The sequence below is a fragment of the Pagrus major genome, chromosome 14 (genome assembly GCF_040436345.1).
Source record: "Pagrus major chromosome 14, Pma_NU_1.0".
Taxonomy (NCBI): Eukaryota; Metazoa; Chordata; class Actinopteri; order Spariformes; family Sparidae; genus Pagrus; species Pagrus major.
The window spans coordinates 25887201-25904390 of NC_133228.1; the positions used below are offsets into that span (position 1 = coordinate 25887201).

At 49.7% G+C, this 17190-nt stretch overlaps 1 protein-coding gene across 1 annotated transcript in view; it reads left to right on the forward strand.

Moving 5' to 3' along the window:
- The first annotated feature begins 16069 nt into the window (after window positions 1–16069).
- Window positions 16070–17190, forward strand: part of LOC141008189 (A-type voltage-gated potassium channel KCND2-like) — a 3673-nt gene continuing 2552 nt past the window's right edge. Inside the window, exons 1-3 of the mRNA XM_073480437.1 lie at window positions 16070–16108; window positions 16324–16419; window positions 16555–16796. Of these exons, the coding sequence (XP_073336538.1) occupies window positions 16070–16108; window positions 16324–16419; window positions 16555–16796 (377 nt within the window). The remainder of the gene's footprint in view (window positions 16109–16323; window positions 16420–16554; window positions 16797–17190) is intronic.

Here is a 17190-nt window from a genome sequence, read left to right on the forward strand (position 1 = left end):
GAGACACGTCACACCTGGTGAGACACGTCACACCTGCTGAGACACGTCACACCTGCTGAGGCACGTCACACCTGGTGAGACACGTCACACCTGGTGAGACACGTCACACCTGGTGAGACACGTCACACCTGGTGAGACACGTCACACCTGAAAAATACAAACAAACAGGAAACTAGTCCGACGGCCATGTTAGAAACCTGCTGAGACACGTCACACCTGGTGAGACACGTCACACCTGGTGAGACACGTCACACCTGGTGAGACACGTCACACCTGCCGAGACACGTCACACCTGCCGAGGCACGTCACACCTGCCGAGGCACGTCACACCTGGTGAGACACGTCACACCTGCTGAGGCACGTCACACCTGGTGAGACACGTCACACCTGCCGAGACACGTCACGTCACACCTGCCGAGGCACGTCACACCTGGTGAGGCACCTCACACCTGGTGAGTCATGTCACACCTGCCGAGACACGTCACACCTGGTGAGGCACGTCACACCTGGTGAGGCACGTCACACCTGGTGAGTCATGTCACACCTGCCGAGACACGTCACGTCCCACCTGCTGAGACACGTCACACCTGCCGAGACACGTCACGTCACACCTGCTAAGACACGTCACACCTGCCGAGACACGTCACACCTGCTGAGACACGTCACACCTGCCAAGACACGTCACACCTGCTGAGACACGTCCCATCACACCTGCTGAGACACGTCACGTCCCACCTGCTGAGACACGTCACACCTGCCGAGACACGTCACGTCACACCTACTGAGACACGTCACACCTGCCGAGACACGTCACACCTGCCGAGACATGTCACGTCACACCTGCTGAGACACGTCACACCTGCCGAGACACGTCACGTCACACCTGCTGAGACACGTCGCGTCACACCTGCTGAGACACGTCACACCTGCCGAGACACGTCACGTCACACCTACTGAGACATGCCACACCTGCTGAGACACGTCACACCTGCTGAGACACGTCACACCTGCCGAGACACGTCACGTCACACCTGCCGAGGCACGTCACACCTGGTGAGGCACGTCACACCTGGTGAGTCATGTCACACCTGCCGAGACACGTCACACCTGCCGAGGCACGTCACACCTGCCGAGACACGTCACGTCACACCTGCCGAGGCACGTCACACCTGCCGAGACACGTCACGTCACACCTGCTGAGACACGTCACACCTGGTGAGGCACGTCACACCTGGTGAGTCATGTCACACCTGCCGAGACACGTCACACCTGGTGAGGCACGTCACACCTGGTGAGTCATGTCACACCTGCCGAGACACGTCACACCTGCTGAGACACGTCACACCTGCCAAGACACATCCCGTCACACCTGCTGAGACATGTCACGTCCCACCTGCTGAGACACGTCACACCTGCCGAGACACGTCACGTCACACCTGCTAAGACACGTCACACCTGCCGAGACACGTCACACCTGCCGAGACACGTCACACCTGCTGAGACACGTCACACCTGCCAAGACACGTCACACCTGCTGAGACACGTCACACCTGGTGAGTCACGTCACACCTGCCAAGACACGTCACACCTGCTGAGACACGTCCCATCACACCTGCTGAGACACGTCACACCTGCCGAGACACGTCACACCTGCCGAGACACGTCACGTCACACCTGCTGAGACACGTCACGTCACACCTGCTGAGACACGTCACACCTGCCGAGACACGTCACGTCACACCTGCTGAGACATGCCACACCTGCTGAGACCCGTCTGTCCATCTGTCCATCTGTCTGTCTGTCCATCAGTCCACCAGACCGTCTGTCCATCAGTCCATCTGTCTGTCTGTCCACCTGTCCACCAGAGGAACAAAGTGAAACGTCCAACAGGAACCCGCTCAGTTTGTGAAAATATCTTTTTTTTTGGAGGAGAAAACATGAGCTTTTATTGGATCTGACAACGTTTTTCTGCTCGTGTCTGTCAGGAGCAGAAAGTGCTGACAGAGGACGACCTGACACACACACACACACACACACACACACACACACACACACACACACACACACACAGGCGTCTCTGTGGGGTTCATGTGGTCGATACAGTGAAGGTGTGTGATGATGATGATGATGATGAAGGTGACCGTGAGGAAAGACGAGCTCACCTTCGTCTCTGCAGCGAACGCGTTCTGAATAACTGTCAACAGCTGTATTATGGTGCTTTTATTCTGAAAGAGCAGCAGGAAATCCTGTCAAAGCTCCAGAGTTACTGAGGGATCAGGAGAATAAAACCACAGAAGAAGAGAAGAGTTTTCTTTACTTCTTCATCTGTCTGATAAACTGACCTCTGACTGGACCTGCAGACACTGTGTCACCTGTACATGTGTAGGAAGAGGAAGAGGAAGAGGAAGAGGAAGGAGAAGAAGGAGAGGAGGAGAAGTAGAGGAGGAGGAGAAGGAGAGGAGGAGAGGAGGAGAAGTAGAGGAGGAGGAGAAGAAGAAGAAGGAGAGGAGGAGAGGAGGAGGAGAAGGAGAGGAGGAGAGGAGGAGAAGTAGAGGAGGAGGAGAAGAAGAAGAAGGAGAGGAGGAGAAGGAGAGGAGGAGGAGAAGAAGAAGAAGGAGAGGAGGAGAAGTAGAGGAGGAGGAGAAGAAGGAGAGGAGGAGGAGAAGGAGAAGAAGGAGAGGAGGAGAAGGAGAGGAGGAGAAGGAGAGGAGGAGGAGCGATGATGACCGATCAGGACGTCAACATCAATGCATCAACACGATGATCTGAGTGTGTGTGTGTGCGGTGTGTGTTAATGAGCGCACACACACACACACACACACACACACTGAAAACTATCCTTGATGAAGGACACATTCACATGACAACAGAAACACACACACACCTGTACTCTGAGTTTGTGTCTCTAATTTTGTATGCTTGACTGTAAGACAGACACACTCACACACACACACACACACACACACACACACACAAGGTCGTGGGCTCTGATTGGCTGAGTGCGACACTGTGACTCAGGTTTGAAGGTTTGTAGGAGGAGACGAGGTGATCAGTCACCGACACACACTTCAGCATCACCTTGGAGACACATGAGAGGAGACACACACACACACACACACACACACACACGCGCGCACACACACTCACTATTATCTAAAGGAACAGTTCACCCACAAAGTAAAATTCAGTCATTATCTCGCCCTCATGCTGATGGAAAGTCAGGAGAAGTTTGGTCCACAAAACATTTCAGCTGCAGGAACATTTGCTGAATTTACAAGAAGGAACAAATAAGTAAGAATGTGTCAGAGACGAGTTTCACAGTTTATAAAGTTTGTTTTAACACAACAACTCTGAAAATCACTACATTTGTTAAGGGAGTCTGGTGATGACCTGCTCCTGTGATGGTGTGTGTGTGTGTGTGTGTGTGTGTGTGTGTGTGTGTGTGTGTGTGTTGGTAGACAGATCTACAGTTAATTAAACCATTTTTAAATGAGTGTGTATGTTTGTATGTGATGAGACCAGAGACGACATCATGTTATTCTTCAGTATAAAATCAGATCATACATGTCTGAATATTTCTGTTCAGAGTAAAGTTTGTGTATTTATTCTGACCTGATGGAGACAGAGACCCTCTGAGACTGTCCTCCTCCATCTGACCATGTGCACGCTGAGCATGCTGGGTAACGCAGGCCGACGATCAGACACACTGTGAGTGATAATAATGAATGAGACGTTTTTAAAGTAGGCCAGAGAGAGGACGCAGCCTCCAGAGACCACAGGTTCAGACTGTGGATGTGTTTACAGTGAGGTGACGCAGGTCTCTGGCTCCTCCGTGTGGCCGCTGGGTGAACTGCAGCTTCATCCAGACACACTGAAACACTGAAACGCTGCGTCAGCTCTGTTTTCTGCTGATAGACTGAAAATGTGAATTTAGTTTAAAGCTGTATTTTCTGTCAGCAGCAGATTGATGGCCAGTATTCACACACACAGTTTGAGTGCAGACGTGTTGGACGTCAACAGACTCGTCGTCCTGCAGAGATTAACTCTTTAATCTGCTTCAGGTTTAACTCCAGACTACAGAATTTGTTTCATCAAGTCAGACGAGGAAAAGTTCAACATGAGCCAAGAAATGAAGAAATAAGAATGAAACTCATAATAAATAATATAAAGTATGTTTCTATAATGACACACGTCTCAGATTAAATAAAGAAGCAGCTGTTTGATAAAAGTTACATTTAAAACATAAAATGAGATTTTATCTAACGATTAAGTATTTTATGTAATTATCCTCAGACTTGTACTTAAAGGAACTTGGGGCAGGATTTGTGAAAAAATAAACATGCATTTTAAGTTTTTTAATGCTAATGGGTGATGAAGCGTTCAAAACCAAAAAGAATGAGCCCACCCACGCATCTCTGCACTGCCTTCAACAGGCTGTGTGCTGCATAATGTACTGCAATTCGGTGTCCGAATTTCCCGCACAGTCCTGCGGACGTGATGTCAGATGACACTGAATGCGCGTCCTTGGATACGCGAAGAAGACAAGCGCAGTGGACCCAAACTAGTGTTTGGGTAGTAATGGATTCTGCTACAGCCAGCAAACCACCCACCACCACACAAAGTCCACTAAAAAGTCAAGTCAGACGAAGGTTTTATCAGCGGCATGTCGTGAGTCGAAACGAAATTACGACCAAAGCCGGGCTGGCACCTGAATACACATCGGATACGCGTTTGGCTCATGGAGGCAGCTTCAACTGGAATTGGGACTGAAAACAGATGCTGACATGGCTCATTTCCTAGTAACCAGGTAAAAATACATTACAGGTCATTTTTAGAGCTTGATTTGAAAATCATATGAGATCACCGAGGACTCGGAGTGACCTAACGTGCAAAGTAGCGTTAGCTGCAAACATGTAACTTAGTCACCGCTGTGTAACACTGAATAGTTACAGACTGCGCATTTTCCACGGTCCTTTAGTCTGAAACCGAATAGTTAGAAATATGTCCCTTTATATGGGACCGAAAGCCCAACCTGTTATCCGGGAGGTGACGTTAGCAGTGTGTAGGGGAGAAGGCATCAGCTGCACTGCTGTGAAGAGTTCATGCGCGCTCCCGCACCGGCTTGGCTGCAGTTACACTAACGGCCACAACGGCCGTCGTGTCACTATTGAGTCTTATTTCTTGATCCTGCCCCAAGTTCCTTTAAGTACAGTTCTTGAGTAAATGTACTTAGTTACTTTCCTGCTTGTTAATCACTTGAGTTACTGATCACATGTTCTGGTTCTGATCGTTAATGAGCAGATAAAACACAGATTCAACCTTTAACTTCAGATTCAGGACGAAAGTTTCTTTATTTTAATTTATTTTCAGTCGTTTCACTCTGAGGATGTTCTGATGTTTAGTGTTTCTGTTGGTTTCTGTCTCGTTGGTGAACTGGAGACGAGGTCTGGATGTTTTTATTGTAATTTAGATTTTTTTAATTCAAATGTATTTATTTGTGTATTTGTATTTTACATATGATGGTTTTTTGTCCCTTCAGCTCAGCTGTGACCGGAGGCTTCATGTCCATCTGATGGTTGTGAAGACGATATCTGAAGAACGTTTCAGGACAACTGTTCAGTCGGACTCGAGGACGACCTGACCTGATTATTGGCCATAACTCAATAATTAATACGATAATTAAGATAAAATTACCTATTACCTATTAAATTAAACCTAATTTAAAGAATTTCTCTCGAAGTGTCTTCAGATATCGTCTTCACACGACTCAGATGGACTGACAACCCAAAAACACGGAGCCTCCGGTCACAACGAGCGCTGACGTGGAGGGACAAAAAGTCATCATACGTGGGGTCACTGGTCTGGATGCTGTCTTTTTCATGATGGCGTGGGTTTGGTGGTTAGATGAGCGGTTCAGTGTTGATGGGGCCACTCTGCAGGTTTGTGAAGGACCTGATGGCTCCTGTAATCGCGGCGTGATGTGGCAGTGGGTGGAGCTTGATGATGATGTTGCAGTGGGTGGGGCTTGATGATGATGTGGCAGTGGGTGGAGCTTGATAATGATGTGGCAGTGGGTGGGGGCTTGATGATGATGTGGCAGTGGGTGGGGGCTTGATGATGATGTGGCAGTGGGTGGAGCTTGGCTCTCTCGGTCTCCAGGTGCCTGTCGATGCTGGTGGGGGTGGAGTACCTGGTGGTCAGGTCTCCTCGGTGGCTTTGGGATGTGTTGTTTTCATTGTGTGAAGCATTTTGTGTTTCTGTAGCTGCACAAGTGAAATTTGATTGATTGATTGATTGACGTCCTGAGTGTTGATCTGGAGTCTAACCTCTAACTGTCTCTGTGTCAGGTATGGAGACATGGTCCCGAAGACCATCATGGGGAAGATCTTCGGCTCCATCTGCTCTCTGAGTGGCGTGCTGGTCATCGCGCTGCCCGTCCCCGTCATCGTCTCCAACTTCAGCCGGATCTACCACCAGAGCCAGAGAGCCGAGAAGAGACGAGCGCAGAAGGTGACCGACACCAACTCTTTGCTCCTCTCAGGTCTCAGCTGATATCATCAGTGAACTTTAACCTGGAGAACGAGGCCGTCGTGGTGCTGACGGTCTCCATGTTGGCGTGTCAGGATGAAATGAATGTGTGTTTGTTAAGTATTGGTTGTGTCCCTGCAGCAGATCAGACAGAGGAGAGTCTGTCTCGTGTGCTTCGCCCACTTTTTTCTTAATTTAGAAACGTTAGCTTGTGATAATCCACAGGAGGACACACAGGAAGCTGTCCAGGCTTCACTTCCTCCAAACACCAACAGAGCTTTTCTCTTTGTCCCACTGGGAGACAAACTCAGAGCTGCAGCTGAGTCCTGTCTGCTGTAGTAACACCGAGACGACACGAGTCTGAATCCACCGACAGACAAAGACGTCTGGTCAGAATCATTAACATGTCTTTAAAGACTCGATTTGAAAACTGTTTTATAATTTGAAGATCTTTATCATATATTTAGTCCAGACACAGACAGACTGCTGATAATAATGACTCTCCTCTTATAATCAGGATATGGAGGATGACCACGATGACATCACATCCTGTTGATCACACGAAAAACATTATGCTTCTGATTTCATCTTCTTATCACAACTAATCATTCTTCTACAGACAATATCAAGATATTATCTTGTTACACAACTTCTTCTGTGAACAGTTATTATCCTGTTCATTTATCTTCTCATCATCAGCCCTGAAACATTTAAACACATCTCAGAGTCAGTCAGGTTTTAGTAGACGTAGAAGATGAAAAGAAACAAATCTTCATGTCAGATCTGAAGCTTTAACTTCGTCCTCAGTGTCTGTCCTCGTCCAGCTCTTTGTGTGTCCATCGTCCTGCAGTGCTGCTTCTTGTCTTCACTGCTGCATCATTGGCTTCTCACACTCAGTAAACACTCGAAGGGCTAAATGGACGTTTGTATGTGTTCACAAACAGAAAACCAGGCTTGCTAGAATTCACGCAGTGAAGAGTGGAGGAGCTAACGCTTATTTGCAGTACAAACAGAGCCGGCTGCTGATTGACCTCGATGAGGAGGTAACCACGGACGTGCAGTCGTCGTCATCGGGTGGTGCTGGTGTTTTTTGGATTTCTGTTTTCTTTCTCCCGTCGAGCTGTGAACCGACACGCTGCTGCAGGCTGCATGCTGGCTGCTGCAGGCTGCATGCTGGCTGCTGCAGGCTGCATGCTGGCTGCTGCAGGCTGCTGCAGTCTGCTGCAGGCTGCTGCTGGCTGCTACAGACTGCTGCAGACTGCTGCAGGCTGCACGCTGGCTGCTGCAGGCTGCATGCTGGCTGCTGCAGGCTGCATGCTGGATGACTCCTCATGTTTTCATTCAGGGATGTTTCTCCTCCGTTGTGTTTCTTCCTCACTCTGTTCGTTGATCTTTGTGCTTCAGCAGTAACATTTTTCCCACTGGACCAAATATTTCCCACACACAGCAAAACAATCATTTTCATGTTTCATCACATTAAACACAGAACAGACAGAAGCCTCTAAACACTACAGTACTCCTGAGCTTCAGCAACTAGTGTTCAGCAAAGAGACCCATCAGAACTGATCCAGCACTGAGGATCTGACTGGTTGTGGTTGCAGTGTCCTGATACGCAGCCAGTAAATGAAAAATGTTACTTTTTCTGGAACCTTTATCACTTTTAAATGTTACTGTTGAGCCGTCCGTCCGTCTGCGTCACTTTATTTTCTTCATTCTGTGTCTCCAGCTTTACTCTGCACATAGAAACCACTTGATCTTTATGGTTGAGTCCATCACAATAATTTACCTGTGCATGACCAGGAAACATCAGCCTCATCTACAAACCCTCCTCACCTCCACATCTCAGCCTCTTTCTTCCTCTCCTCTTCTGTGTTTCCTTCTTTTCTTCTTCTGTGTTTTGTTCGCGCATTCTGATTGGCCCTCCCGCTCGGCTGCTGACTGACTGGCCTGCGCTGCTCATGACATCATCACTACGCGTCTTGGGTTCCATCGCTGCGTGAAGGACTGATATCCGGCTGAGCTGCATGTCAATCAGCCAGCCACGCTGCATGCACAGGGGCGGAGTCAATGTGACGCAGAGGTGATGGTGGACGAACTCTGACTTCTCAGGAGCAGTCGGACATTTATGGAAAACAGCTTGTTTGATGTTTCCCCCGAGTCAGAAGACTGAAAGAGAATAGAAACGAACATCGTACAGAAAAAAGACAAGATGGGTCTGCAAGGGTCGATACAAGGGTCCATACAAGGGTCCATACGAGATGTATTACTTTCTTTTTGTTTCCAGGAAAGTTTGTGGCTTGAAGAGCTTGACATCTACTATGTTACCTGGGATGTAGGAACATCATTCCCTTTAGGGTCCCTGTCAAGAAGGTGCTTCACTTCACTGTTATGGACCCCACAAGTGAGGTTTGTCATTTCCTTAAGGGTCCCCACAAGTGAGGTTTGTGGCTTCTGTTATGGTCCCCACAAGTGAGGTTCATCACTTCTGTTAGGATGTCACAGGTGTGGTGTGTCACTTTGCTTCAGGGTCCTCAGAGGTTGTACATCACTTGTCTCACTACCTGCAGCAGAATGGTCCTCTGGTCTTCTGGGTCCAGTGAAGTCCGGTGTGTCACTTTGTTCAGTTAGGCTCATCACTTCCATCAGTATCAGTCTCACTTCTGTTCAGGTCTCCAGGATTCTGGGATGTCACTATTATTTAGGGTCCTCCAGGTTTTGAAGTTCTTGACTTCCTTTATGGCACCAGGAGTGAACCTGGCTATCTCAGGGTCCATGGCTGATTCCCCAGGAGGCAGGTTCCTGACTTCCTGGGTTCTCAGGTGGAACCATAAATGTTGTTAGTCCCGGTCAAGTTTTCTGTTTCTGGGGAAGACGGGTAACGAGCAAATGTCCTAAAATGTCTGAATGTTCCTTTGGCAGTACCTGAGCTCCATTTCAAGATTCAAATTTCGAAGATTTATTCGTCACATGCAATTGTACAAGTACAGCAGCAGTGAAATGAAATTGCAACCACTCCGTTTACTGTGCAAAAAAAAGTGCAAACCAGAAAATAAAACTTAAATAAGAAAATAAAACTGAAAAGAGAATAAAATAAAAGACTTAAATTTAAATAGAAAAAATAAAATAAAATATATATATATACATATTATAAACAAAAAGACAAAAGTAATTACAGAAAGAACCGTGTGCAAAGTAGCAGGGTGTGTACGCATGTGTGTGATATATGGTGTGTGCTGAGTGTGTGTTATGTTGGTTTATGAGAGTTTATTGTCCGAATGGCCTGAGGGAAGGAGCTCCTCCTCAGACGCTCAGTCCTGGCCATGACACTGCGTAGGCGCTTGCCAGAAGGCAGCTTCACAAACAGGTCATGGTTGGGGTGGTGAATGTCTGTCATGATCCTGTCCGCTCTGGACCTGCACCGCCTGGTGTAAATGTCCTGAAGGCAGGGCAATACAGTTCTAGTGATGCGCTCAGCACATCGGATCACTCTATGGAGAGATTTCCGGTCCTGGCCGCAGCAGTTGCCGTACCAGGCGGTGATGCTTCCAGAGATGACAGACTGGATGGCGGCAGAGAAGAAGGTTTTCTGCAGCCCTGTGGAGATCTTAAATTTCCTCAGCCCTCTGAGGTGATTAAGGCGCTGCCTAGCCTTCTTCACCAGTGAGATCTAAGATTTAGATAGATCTAAGATGGCGCCACGGACGGCAGCCACGGTGTGTTGGTGCACGTTGTTTTGTCTTGCTTTGTTTGTTAATTTAACTTTTTGCCTGAATACCCGGTGCTCTTTCAATAGAGAAAAACTTGTGTCCATAAGGGCAACCACTTCAGTGGACTTAGTCCCCACTTTTCTCCTCCCATCCGTTGAATTATTGGACATACTGGTCAAAGGTGCGCTCACCTTTGCTCACGCGGTGAAACGCCGGAGGAGAGGGAAGCGGTCTGGTGCACTCGTGCGTCTCCGTCAGCGCGGACATCGCACACCACTACCAGGAATATTTCTCTCCAACGTGCGCTCATTATGCAACAAACTAGATGAGCTTCAGCTGCTGGTGGGGAAAAACAGAGACTTTTCTTCATCTTCTGTTTTGTGTTTTATGGAGACATGGCTCTGCGGATTGATACCGGACTCTGCGCTGCAGCTGGCACGCTTCCAACTCTTCAGAGCGGATCGCGACACAGAACTTTCCGGTAAAGCTAAAGGTGGAGGTATCTGTTTTTACACTAACAGCGGCTGGTGTAATGACGTGACAGTGATCCTACAGCACTGCTCACATCATCTGGACACATTCTTCATAAACTGCAAACCCTTCTACTCCCCCCGTGAGTTTGTTTCATTCATTCTGGTCGGTGTTTACATCCCACCACATGCTAATGTGCAGGAGGCGCAGCGCACGCTAGCCGACCAGATACTGAGTGTGGAGCGGACTAACCCGGACTCTTTGGTGATTGTGCTTGGTGACTTTAACAAAGGTAACCTCAGCCATGAACTACCCAAATTCAAACAGTTCATTAATTGCCCGACCAGAGAGAACAATATTCTGGTTCACTGCTACACCACAGTCAGCGGTGCATATCACGCCGTCCCAAGCGCTGCACTGGGCCTCTCCGACCACGTCATGGTCCATCTGATTCCCTCATACAGGCAGAAACTAAAGCTCTGCAAACCTGTTGTGAGGACGTCAAAGCAGTGGACTAGTGAAGCTGTGGGGTACCTGCAGGTGTGTTTGGACTATACAGACTGGGATGCTTTCAGGACTGCCACCAACAGTCTTGATGAGTATACAGAGGCTGTGACGTCATACATCAGCTTCTGTGAAGACTGCTGTATCCCATCACGCACCAGGGTGAGTTATAACAATGACAAACCCTGGTTCACAGCCAAACTCAGACAGTTAAGGTTGCAAAAGGAGGACGCGTTCAGGAGTGGGGACAGGGACAGGTTTAAGAAGTCGAAGTACCGCTTTAGCAAGGCGGTGAGAGAAGCTAAACAACAGTACTCAGCTAACAACTCTGGTTCTGTCTGGAAGGGGCTCAGACAGATTACAAACTACAAACCTAAACCCCCCCACTCCGTCAACGACCTGCAACTCGCAAATGAACTGAACGAGTGCTACTGTCGCTTTGAGAGACAAAGGGACAGTCCTGACACCATCCCCCGTGACACCCTCTCCCATGTCACCAACCCCCTCACCCCCACCCCCAGCCCCAGCCCAACAGGACCCTGGGCCTCTCCACTTCACACCTCTGGGTCCCTCCGCTCCTCTACCACAGTGACGACTCTCTGCCTGCAGGAGAAGGACGTCAACAAGCTCTTCAAGAGACAGAACCCTCGCAAAGCAGCCGGACCAGATTCTGTCTCTCCATCCACTCTGAAGCACTGCGCTGACCTGCTGTCTCCAGTGTTCACGGACATCTTCAACACCTCACTGGAGATATGTCATGTGCCAGCCTGCTTCAAAGTCTCCACCATCATCCCCGTCCCCAGAAAGCCAAGGACCACAGGACTGAATGACTACAGACCCGTCGCCCTGACCTCTGTGGTCATGAAGTCGTTTGAGCGCCTTGTGCTGTCCCACCTCAAATCCTTAACCAACCCTCTCCTGGACCCACTGCAGTTCGCCTACAGAGCCAACAGGTCTGTAGACGATGCAGTAAATATGGCCCTGCACTATACCCTCCAGCATCTGGACTCCCCAGGAACATATGCCAGGATCCTGTTTGTGGACTTCAGCTCTGCTTTCAACACTATCCTCCCAGCTCTGCTACAGGACAAGCTCTCCCAGCTCCATGTGCCTGACTCCACCTGCAGGTGGATCTCAGACTTCCTGTCTGACAGGAAGCAGTGCGTGAAGCTGGGGAAACATGTCTCTGAATCCCAGTCCATCAGCACCGGATCCCCCCAAGGCTGCGTTCTTTCTCCCCTGCTCTTCTCGCTGTACACCAACAGTTGCACCTCCAGTCACCAGTCCGTCAAGCTCCTGAAGTTCGCGGATGACACCACGCTCATTGGGCTCATCTCTGGCAGGGATGAGTCCGCCTACAGGTGGGAGATTGAGCATCTGGTGACCTGGTGCAGCCAGAACAGCCTGGAGCTTAACGCTCTAAAGACAGTAGAGATAGTCGTGGACTTCAGGAAGAACCCAGCCCCACCCGCCCCCGTCATCCTGTGTAGCTCCCCAGTCAACTCTGTGGAGTCCTGCCGCTTCCTGGGCACCATCATCTCCCAGGACCTAAAATGGGAGCTGAACATCAGATCCCTCACCAAAAAAGCCCAACAGAGGATGTTCTTCCTGCGGCAGCTGAAGAAGTTCAACCTGCCAAAGACGATGATGGTGCACTTCTACACTGCCATCATCGAGTCCATCCTCACCTCCTTCATCACCGTGTAGTACACTGCTGCCACTGCTAAGGACAAGAGCAGACTGCAGCGTATCATACGCTCTGCTGAGAAGGTGATTGGCTGCAACCTTCCATCCCTTCAGGACCTGCACAGCTCCAGGGCCCTGAGGCGTGCAGGTAGGATTGTGGCCGACCCCTCCCATCCCCGTCACAGACTATTTGACACTCTCCCCTCTGGCAGGAGGCTGCGGTCCATCAGGACCAGAACCTCCCGCCACATGAACAGTTTCTTCCCCTCTGCAGTTGGGATCCTTAACAAGACCCCCACCCCCACCCCCACTGACTCTTGCACTATGGCACTCAAACCCACCAACGCCCTTGAAATCTTTGCATTACATTAATGCAGAATTTGTACATCTTTTATTTTTTATATTTTTTATAGTCACTGTTTGTTTATTGTTTATTGTCTTCAATGTATGCACCTTATTCACCTAGACAAATTCCTTGTTGGTGTAAAATCCTTCTTGACAATAAATCTGTTTCTGATTCTGATTCTGAAATGATGTGGGTTGACCATGTTAGGTCCTCAGAGATATGAACTCCGAGGTACCTATAGCTGGACACCTTCTCCACTGGGGTCCCGTAGATCTGTAGTGGTGCATAATGGGACCTCTGCTTCTCCCTCCTGAAATCTACCACCATCTCCTTGGTCTTGGTGACGTTCAGGTCCAGGTTGTTGGTCTTACACCATTTGTCTCCATGTTGTTGGAGATCTGGGCCAATCACCACTGTGTCATCTGCAAATTTCACGATGGTGTTGGTGCTGTGTGTGGCTATACAATCATGGGTGTACAGGGAGTAGAGCAGGGGGCTCAGGACGCAGCCTTGGGGGGCGCCAGTGTTGAGGGTGCGGGTGCTGGAGGTGCAATTCACAATCTTCACCACCTGTGGTCTGCCGGTCAGGAAGTTCAAGACCCAGAGGCAGAGTGAAGAGCTCAGCCCCAGATCCCTGAGGTTGGCGACCAGTCTGAGGGGAACTATGGTGTTAAACGCCGAGCTGAAATCAATGAACAGCAAACGTGCATAGTTCCCCTTGCTGATGTCCAGGTGGGAGAGGGTGGAATGGAGGACATGTGAGATGACGTCATCAGTACTCCTATTGGGATGATAGGCGAACTGAAAGGGGTCCAATGATCCGGGTAGTGATGAACTGATGAAGTCTTTAATGAGTCTTTCAAAACACTTCATCACCACAGATGTGAGAGCTACAGGGCGATAGTCATTTAAGCAGGCTGGGTTGGTCTTCTTGGGTACGGGGACAATAGTGGACGACTTGAAACATGTGGGGACGATTGAGTGAGCCAGAGACAGGTTGAAGATGGAGGTGAACACTGGAGCTAGCTGATCAGCACATGACTTTAGCACCCTCCCAGGGATGCCATCTGGGCCAGCTGCTTTCCTGCAGTTCACTCGTCTCAGAGCTCTTCTGACGTCATGCTCCGAGAGGGAGAGGGGGCCGTCCTCCCTGGTAGAGTCGCCCGTGCTAGCTATGATGCTAGCAGCGCTAACACTACTGTTCTCGAAGCGAGCGTAGAAAGAATTTAAATCCTCCACCAGTGAGGGGTCCGCGACTGCCGGGGTGTTCGTACCTCCTCTGTAGTCCGTGATTGTCCGAAGTCCTTGCCACATGCTTCTGCTGTTGCGGTCGCACAGCTGAGCCTCCACTTTGTCCCTGTATCGCTTCTTAGCCGCTTTCACTGCTCGCCTTAGCTCGTAGGGCGACGCTTTGTAGGCTGACATGTCGCCGGACCTGAGACCGTCATTGTAGGCGGCAGTGTGTGTATTCAAAGCCTTACGAACAGACCAATCAACCCATGGTTTCTGATTGGGAAAAACTTTAACAGTTACCATGGGACAGATATCGTCTATCAGTGTGGAAATGAAGCATGTCACCACTTCTGTAAACATGTCGACATCATCAGAGCTCGACTGGAACATGTCCCAGTCAGGGTCACTCAGAACATCCTGAAGCGTGGCCTCTGATTGGGCGGACCAGCGTCTGACCTCTCGCGTTGCCGGAGCAACTTGCCGGAGCTTCTGTTTGTATACCGGCGTGAGGAAGATAGCTGCATGGTCGGCCTTCCCAAAAGCCAGGAGAGATGATGCTTTATAACTGTCCTTAAATGGTGTGTAGCAGTGGTCCAAAGTGTTCTTTCCCCTGATTGGACATGAGATCTGTTGAAACAGGTTAGACAAAACCCGAGTGAGGTTTGCCTTGTTAAAATCACTAGCGACAAAGAGAGCAGCGCCCAGGTATTTGGCGGTGTGTTTGGTGATGGTGTCATGAAGAGTGGAAAGAGCAGTGTCCGTGTCCGCGTGTGGTGGAATATAAACTCCGATAGTGAGAACCAAGGAGAACTCCCGGGGCAGGTAGAAAGGGCGACAGAGTAGCGTTAGATGTTCCAGGTTCGGCGAGCAGGAACGAGACAACACTGAGACGTTTCTAGGGTCACACCAGTTGTTGTTGGTCATGAAACACACTCCATCGCCTTTAGATTTTCCTGATTCCTCCGTCCTGTCCATCCGAAACACGGAGAATGTATCGGCTGGTTGAACGGCGTGGTCTGGCACCACAGGGGAGAGCCACGTCTCGGTGAGGCAGAATATGTTGCAGTCCCGTATGTCCCCCTGGAAACGAATCCGAGCCCTCATGTCGTCAAGCTTGTTGTCCAAAGATTGAACTTTAGCCAGCAGGACACTGGGCAGGGGTGGACTCGCTCACAGTCTGTTTTGTATTCCGGCCCGTTTTCCACAATGTTTCTTCCTCCTGCAGTTTCGCCGAGGCCCGTCTCCATTGTTAGGGTCAGCGTCCCGGAGGATCTCCTTCGGCCAGGTGTGATTTTTGCGTATAACTTCAGAAACAAAGTGTGAAGTTACACTTGCGATGTTCAGGAGTGTACTGCGGTCATATATATTCAGAGCAGACATTGGGGAGATGAAAGTACACAATAAAACTAGGTAAATAACAAATAATAACCATACCCGTGATCGTAGCGTCTCCAGTCCCTCTGTCAATCCGGCTGCGTCACATTCACTCTGAACCTCTGAGCAGTATGAGTACGGTGGCTCTCTTGGGTCAAATGAGGCTTGAGTCAAAACAAACAAACAGAAACATGAAGACATTTAGAGAAGCAGTGTGAAGATGCTGAACAGCTGCTGTCAGTGGCCTGAGTTTGAACCAGTGAGCAATCCGTCACTTTATAACTAACGCTGAGCCAAGAGGGGATTGTGGGTAAAAACCTGGACAGATGAAGCATTCTAAGTGATTCTAAGAAGGTGGTGAGAATATAAGCCCTGTCCATGTGTGTCGCAGTGGCTGTGGGTCCAGGTGGGGTGGAGGCGTGTCCAATAGCAGGCTAACTTTATAAACATGTGATTTGTGTTTGTGCCCTAAAGGCGTCCAAGGAAGCAGGACAGGCGCTGGTGTGTAAGGCCAACCCCAACTTCGACGTGCATCATCATCACCTTCTGCACTGTCTGGAGAAGACCACGGTGAACACACAACACACACACAAACACACACACTGTATGTTGTACACACATCACACATTTGTCAGAAGTAGCAACAGTTTAGAAACCGTCTTCCCCCTGATGTCCTCTAATATCCTGCCACTGTATCCACCTCAGAACCACGAGTTTGTGGACGAGAACACGTACGAGGCTAGCTTCAGGGACGTGACTCTGGTGAAGCAGGTGTCTCATTCTTCCTCCATCTCCTCGTCTTCCTCACCTCACGGCCTCACCTCCTGCTGCGCCCGCAGGAAGAGGAAGACCTTCAACGTCCCCAACTCCAACATGTCTGTGGGCCTGCGGGGCAGCATCCAGGAACTGAGCACCATCCACATCAGAGAGAGACCGTTCACCAACAGGTAGGAAACACAAACACCAAGTTTCAAAAGTCAACAAGCGTCGACAACATTCATACAGTCTCAGGAGAAGGTTTTAAACGAAGTCTAACGAAGTTCCAGGGGTCCCTGAGAAGGCCCCACAGGGCCCTGAGAAGGCCCCACAGGTCCCTGAGAAGGCCCCACAGGTCCCTAAAAGGCCCCACAGGTCCCTAAAAGGCCCCACAGGTCCCTGAGAAGGCCCCACAGGTCCCTAAAAGGCCCCACAGGTCCCTAAAAGGCCCCACAGGTCCCTGAGAAGGCCCCACAGGGCCCTGAGAAGGCCCCACAGGTCCCTAAAAGGCCCCACAGGTCCCTGAGAAGGCCCCACAGGTCCCTGAGAAGGCCCCACAGGTCCCTGGGGAGTTTTTACAGCTCC